The sequence below is a fragment of the Pterocles gutturalis genome, unplaced genomic scaffold, assembly GCF_000699245.1.
Source record: "Pterocles gutturalis isolate BGI_N339 unplaced genomic scaffold, ASM69924v1 scaffold44540, whole genome shotgun sequence".
Lineage (NCBI taxonomy): Eukaryota > Metazoa > Chordata > Aves > Pterocliformes > Pteroclidae > Pterocles > Pterocles gutturalis.
Genome location: NW_010147483.1, coordinates 48,286 through 54,972, shown reverse-complemented (window position 1 = coordinate 54,972; position 6,687 = coordinate 48,286). Strand labels below are relative to the sequence as shown.

At 44.6% G+C, this 6,687-nt stretch overlaps 1 protein-coding gene across 1 annotated transcript in view; it reads left to right on the top strand.

The window, feature by feature from the left end:
• Positions 1-4,886: 4,886 nt before the first annotated feature.
• Positions 4,887-6,687, top strand: part of LOC104470933 (integrin alpha-9-like) — a gene marked incomplete at both ends in the record, with an annotated part of 40,087 nt that continues 38,286 nt past the window's right edge. Inside the window, 2 exons of the mRNA XM_010086060.1 lie at positions 4,887-5,014; positions 6,266-6,372. Of these exons, the coding sequence (XP_010084362.1) occupies positions 4,887-5,014; positions 6,266-6,372 (235 nt within the window). The remainder of the gene's footprint in view (positions 5,015-6,265; positions 6,373-6,687) is intronic.

Sequence of the window (6,687 nt, the reverse complement as noted above, 5' to 3'; positions counted from 1 at the left end):
ATTCCTGGCTTGCTTGGTGAGCCGTGTGCTCTGTGAGCCTGCCAAAATGTGATTGATCATATCTGAGGCTGATAGGGCTCCTGCCTATCTGCAGTTATTGAATGTGTTAATATGCTCTCAAGTGTTTGAGAGTGTTGTCGTGATAGTTCAGGGCTCCCTGCTCTCTGTTATATGAGGGCCTGATAGTCACCTCGTGTATTTCAGATCGTCAGAGCTTCTTATTTGAAGTGTGTTATTCTCAGTAGCCTGTCCGTGTTCTGGTGTGTGTGTATATATGTATAAATATATGTGTGTATATATATATAGTCACTGATTTCTATTAAAATAGTGTCTGTAATGGCCAGGTCTTCAACTTCAGTGTTTCAGCTCTTTATTTTTCCGACACCACAAAGACACCTCTCTATATTGCCTGCCATAGGCCTGCAGCTTTCCAGTAAACCAATTCAGGGTTTGGCGATTCTTGAGGATTTATATCAGCTAAATATTCTTGCAGGAGGAAAGAAAGGAGGGGGATATTTGGTTTGAGATATTCCACCAGATAAATGTAAATAGCCAGGCTGCTACACAGCCCTTGACACAGCAATTGTCATGGAACATGGGCATTCAGCCTCTGCTGTGACAAAGAAGTAAGTCAGTGCCTTTGACCCAGCTGAAATATTTAATTGCAACGATGCAGCTGTTTAGGAGTTGGCTGTGAGCAGTTTTTGTCTCGAGAAAAGTTTGTCATCTCAGGTGTGCTGAGGGTATTGTGTTTCTGACAATGTCTGCTTTTCCTTCCTTAAGCAGGTTTTACTACTGTAAATCTTTCAAAGATTTACCCCTTCCCCATTGTTGCTGTTTTCAGCTGAGTAAGGAACCAGGTGGCTGCTTGCGTTTGGAGCAGAGACAAGCCCAAGTGCTTCTGTTCTCTGGATATAATTTTGAAGCTTGGAGTAAAGACCCTACAAAGCAACCAAGAATGTTGCTTTCTCTGCTTTCCTTCAGACAGCTTAAGAAGAAACAAATGTCAGTTTTGCCCCAATTAAAAAAAAATGTTAATAATGTGAAATCTCACGTCGTTCTTTTTTTTTTTTTTTTTTTTTTTTTTTTAAATGTCACTTTATCTCTGTCATTTCCCCTCCCTATGCCTCCTTCTTGCTGACACCCTCAAATCCCTCAGTAAGTCCAGGGTAACAACTTTATCCTTTCTGGCAACATGATCTGGCACAAAAAAGTACCGGAGTCAGTTTAGTTGTGTGGTGTCCTGCTGCGAGTTTTACAAGGAGGAAAGAGTCTGGTTTCTGGGCTGGTGCTTCATTCCTTCAGCCCCGCTCTTCACTGGCTCGTGCTGCCGCTGAAACATGAAGGCTGTTCAGCATCTCGGGCTGATGGATACGTGGTGTTAGTGCAGGATGTACTCGCAGGAGGACACGGAAGCAGATGGACCCTGTGGAGGCTGGAGGTTGTGTTAACGATGCTGTGTTGCATAAACGATGTAGTGATGCTGTAGGTGCTGCCATGGCATTTTGGGGGAACTTGAGTGGCACCCATCAGCCGCCCAAATAACACCCCTCCAGCTTCTGGCTCTGCATGTAATGGATGAACCACTGTTTTTATTTCGAGGGCTTAGCAAGTGCCAGAGACCTTTCTGATGAGAGGAAACTCAACTGGGAAGCACTGGTGGTGCACCCTCCTCTGGTGCTGCTTTTGAACTCAGCTGTGGTATGCAAGGATATTTAAAGACTTTTTTTCTCTGCCACTTAACATTGCAGCGAGGTGAGGTACCTACACTCCCCGGTCCTGGAGCTGCGATTGCCTAATCACTGCTGGCAGGCTGTGGGCTGATGCTTAACGTGCTTGGCATCTCTCCACGCCATCGGTCAGCTCGACACTTTCCTTCACTGTTCCTTCTGCTAAATGCAGCGCTTCATTTCCAAATTGGTATGTCCCGAGGGTCAGTCACCAACAAAGTGATAGTTACTGTTCTGCAGGAAGTCATTTTAAGGAGGTGTGGATTTCCCTGTGGCCAAGAAAGCTCCTTGTCATCCATTAATATTGGCTCCTGCAATGTGTGATGGTTTCTGGCCTCGCAGCTGTGCGGTTGTCTCCGTACAGATGAGGACATTTGTCCTTGATCATGGAAGTAGGAATGCAAGAAGAACCTGCCCTCATCAATAATCTCTGCCAAGAGTACTGCCCACATCATAAGCCTTTTGGCAAAAGGCTGGAGAACGGCTGGTGCGGGCTTGCTGACAACTCAAGTAGTCCTATAGCAGCGCCAGAGAACTGTACCCCAGGATTAGGCTGTTTTAAATGAGAGCTGGTTAAGCTAGTTGGAATATGTTGGAAGGCTGCCTGATAATAGCAAGAGGACAGGGTTGTACTTCTGGTGGCTGTTTATGTATCTTCTGTGTTTATGCCAGGCAAGACTCTACAGCACTGAAATGCAAGAAGACTTTATTAGTCTCTAAAAACTCTCTTTGTTTTGGAATGTATTTTTTGTCTCAGTAGGTACCAGAGAAAAACACCTTCTCTGGTTGCAGCATTGTTTCATAGAAATAGCAAAAGATTTCAAAGGTGTTTTAGTATGTAGGGGAGATACAAATCAGGCTTTTGTTTTGCTCAATGATTCCCAAAATATTCGGATGCAAATGAGTCTTCTGTGAGTCTTTGAGGTCTGCTGAAAAGTCTCCTGACAGTTCAATGGGTGACTTTCTTCCAACAGTTAAGCTGTTACATACAGACACTAATGAAGGAGTAAAAGACTCTTCTTGACAAGTGATATGTGGCAAATACCAACTTGACCAACCAAAAAGCACATGAACTAACAGAAAACATTTCCCTGGAGGTAACTGTCTTGGGGCATGGGTGAGCATCGGTCATGCCAGATGGAACAGGAGGTCTGCAGAGGTTTCACCTGCCAGGGTCTAGGTGTAAGAGTGAAAAAATGAGACAAGATCCTAAGATGACAGTGTGTGATGTAGGTGAAATATCAGATTTGAGTGTATGGACATTCAGGACAATCCCAAATAGATTTGCTTTTGGCACATGTAACCAGTTGCCTTTACTGACTTCTTCCTTCTACTCAGTCCACATGAAGAAACAGCAACAGACATTTTCTTGTTGAAGGGTATGTTTTCTCAAGACTCTGACAGCAGCCTACTCAAATCATTAATTGTAGGTTTTTCCCATTCAGCTTTTTAAAGAGAGCTGAGGAGTCTTTGTGATTTAGGCTCCTTCATCTGCATCTTGCATTCTGCAGCCCAGGTGCACTAACTGCTGAGTCGTATTTACTTTCCTTAGGTTAGAGCAAAGCTTCTTTTAGACTGAAGGTCAATGTGGGCTGCATTATCTTATTGTTATAACAGGTCACAGAAACAGTTTCTTGCCATTTGCAATTTGAACCCATAACTCTTTAAGCTGGTAATATCCCCCCTTATTTATTTTTGTTAGACCTCGTGAATGTCAATAAGTGAATGACACGCATTCATCGCCTGTGTAAATGAAATGATTGGCATTTCATTTTCTGCCTGCCGCCTGCCTAGTGGGATTTCCATTTGGAGCTATTATTTCAGGCTCCTTTGCACTCGCTCCTCGATGTGTGCAGGCTTTGTAGGTTTTAGTGACTTCAGTATTTCGGACATTAATACTTCTCACTTGTGAAAACATGATGTGTGTGCAGCCCTATCAAACCTCTCCCAATGCTACAGCTTAGCTCATGAAAAATCAGAGAAAATGGTCACTTAATGTAGGGGTTTCTCTTACTTTTGTAAACGTATTTCCAAGTGCTACAGGGCAGTTTTGTTGCATCCCACATCCAGGGAAGTGTGTAGGGAGTGGGGACGTGCTGCTGTTTGGTACAGACCAGGCTCTGATGCAGGAGTAGCTCTTCCAGGTGGCTCAGGTTGACCCTGGACGTGTGCACACCTTGTGCCTTGGGTCTCCCTGTGTTTGCTGGGATGGTGATGATGGGTGGCGGTTGGGGATACCCAGATCTGTGCTCACAACCAGGTCAGAAAGATTATCACTTTAATGAGGAGGTGGTAAAAAGGCTCCCTTAATGCTCGTGCTTCCCCTGTAATCCTCCTCAAAAAGCATCTCGCAGGGCATGAGCAGCTGCCAGCTTGTCAAACAGTTAGCTGGGTTGTAATGCAAGAGATTAAAAAGTGTTCATCACCTTCCAAGGGTATGTTAAGGAATCCTATGGTCAGAGCTTGTGCATTGGTGCTTTCCAGAGATACTAGCTGTCACGTGGGATAGACAGCCCAGGTATAGTCTTCACTGCCTTGGTGATAAACGTTGGACTATAGCAGTGTGTTGTGGAAGAGATTTCCTCCTGTGTTGTTGTCTAGGTGGTTTTGTTGTTGGTTTTTGAAGCTGTAGTTGCATAAAAGGTTCTGAGGATGGGGTGCCTCAGTCTTCAAAAGAAGGTTATTAATCTTTTGCTGGCTGGCAAGCACGCAGTTTCAGATTTCATCCTCTCCCGGGTGTGTGTATGAGCTCTTGTGGCTTCTTGGATTGATAGGGATGTGGTTAAAACTTGGGAAAAATGGATGCAGCTGCTGTTGTCTGTCCTGATACTTTCCTAAATGCTTTGGCAGGAGGCAGGGAATGGAGATGGGGGTGGAGGGGTGCTTTAAATGTGTTACAATCCTAATGGTAATTTAATTTGTTAAAGTATATGTGGCTTCACTGGGGGAAAATGCCTTTATTGGCTGTGGTGTTTTCAGTTTGTGAGTCAATGTTATAATTTTAAAGGTTGCTGGAGAATGTCTTTTTGCTGAGAAAGCTCCGGCAATGTGAACCTTGCTATTGTGTTTGGTTTTTTGTTGTTGTCGTTTTTTTGTTGTTTTTTTTTTTTTTTCCTCCTGAAATTAATCACTTGTTACTTTGCTTTTGGTTTGCAGGGTCTTGGTTGGTGCACCCAAGGCAGAATCTAAATACAGCACCTCTGTTCAGTCCCCAGGAGCGGTGTTTAAATGTCGAGTCCATACCAACCCTGACAGAAGATGCACAGAACTGGACATGGGGCGAGGTAGGTAGTTATGATGATTGGAGGGGAAGAAGGGGAGAACCAAAAAAGCCCTCATACCCTATATGGGTAACAGTCTTCCTGACAGCTTTAAAAAGGCCCCAAAATACTGAGAGGGATTCATCAGCTTCTCCTGACGGATTTTGAGCACTGGTAGCAAAGGTGTCATATTCTCTGCAGCATTACAAAATAGCATCCCACCTTGTGCTGGTGTCCTCCCAGTGGCCCTGCTCACTTTCTCCAGCGCATAACCAGGCACATTTGACTTTTTCCCCGCTTAACCTAAGCTTTTGTCTTGTCTTTGCCTGCTTCAATGTGACTTCGCAGCGTGTCGGTGGCTCTGTGAATGGCTGGGAGCGCTGCTGCTTGATCCAGGGGATGACCCCAGGTGGTGCGGTGGTGGGCCCGTGGCGTGTGGTGTTATTGGCAACGTGGTGATCTGTGGGTTCCCTCGTAATGCAGCAAATTGTTCCTTGGGTTTGCTTCTTGTGCTAAAGGAAATAAGTTTCCCCATGAGAGCCACGCTTGTACGCTATTGCGCGTGATCAGGATCAACTTTGTTTTCCCTAACGTACTGTCTGAATCAGGGGGAGGTGGAGTTCTAAAGTAGGTTTCTGATCTAAAACCGTGTTCTGGATTCTGATGGAGAAGATTGAAGCCTTTTAATATTTTGGTTTTCTTGGTGGTATGCGTGTGATTGCTTTCTCTGCCTATAAAAAAGGCATGTTAGTATTGTTCATCTATTCATGACTGAGTCAAGCAGAATTTATGTTTATGAAGCTGACATGTGTTAAGACATTGCTGGCTAAGTTTGGTTTGTCCTGCTCCAGTAATGTAAACTCTCTCGTGGATTTGTGAATACTGCCTAACAGGACTAAAGATTAAGTCTCAATTTATTTTTTTTTTCATGCCCTGGATCTCATTTTCAAGAGTGATTTTTGCTTTGATTGCGTTCTGCAGGCAATCCCACATCTCTCCTGTTGACTTCAGTTGGATGGTTTATTCAGGTAGAGCTGTGGACATGCTGTAATACCTGCTGGCTGTTTGGGGCAGGATCTGTCCTCTGCTCTGTATTTGTGTGGTGCCTAGGAAGAGTGAGAGCATTGCCCCGATTAACGCATACAAGAGCTAATAATCAAGATGAAAGGGAAGAGCAAAGCACTTGATGGGTGATCTCTTTTCTTATAGGGGTTCTTTGGTGGGTATTTACAACTCATGTGTCCTTGCCTTGCTGCCTTTCCCCTCTTTCTGTAGGCAATTCTCGGGGCACACTCTGTGGAAAGACCTGCAGAGAAGACAGAGATGATGAATGGATGGGCGTGAGCCTGGCGAGACAGCCAAAGGCTGGTGGAAGCGTGCTGGTAAGTCCACTCTTTTCTTTGATCTCATTAAAACCGTTGCTGCCGTCTGACTGGAATGCTAAACACGTCAGGATTAATGTGCGCGGCAGTGACTGACAGAGTCCAGCTTCGCGGGCAGCAAATTCTGTAGTCCCTTCCTTCGAGCGGAAGGAAAAGTGAGCTCCAGCCAGAAAGCTTTATTTATAGAGGGAGGACTTCAAAGCAGTCACACCTGACTTGTGTCACCCAAGGGCTTCCTCCTAAATCTGAGGGATTAAATCTTTGAACTGAATAAATAGAACTTTGTCTGAGAGGTACCTGCTAGTTTGTTCTTTT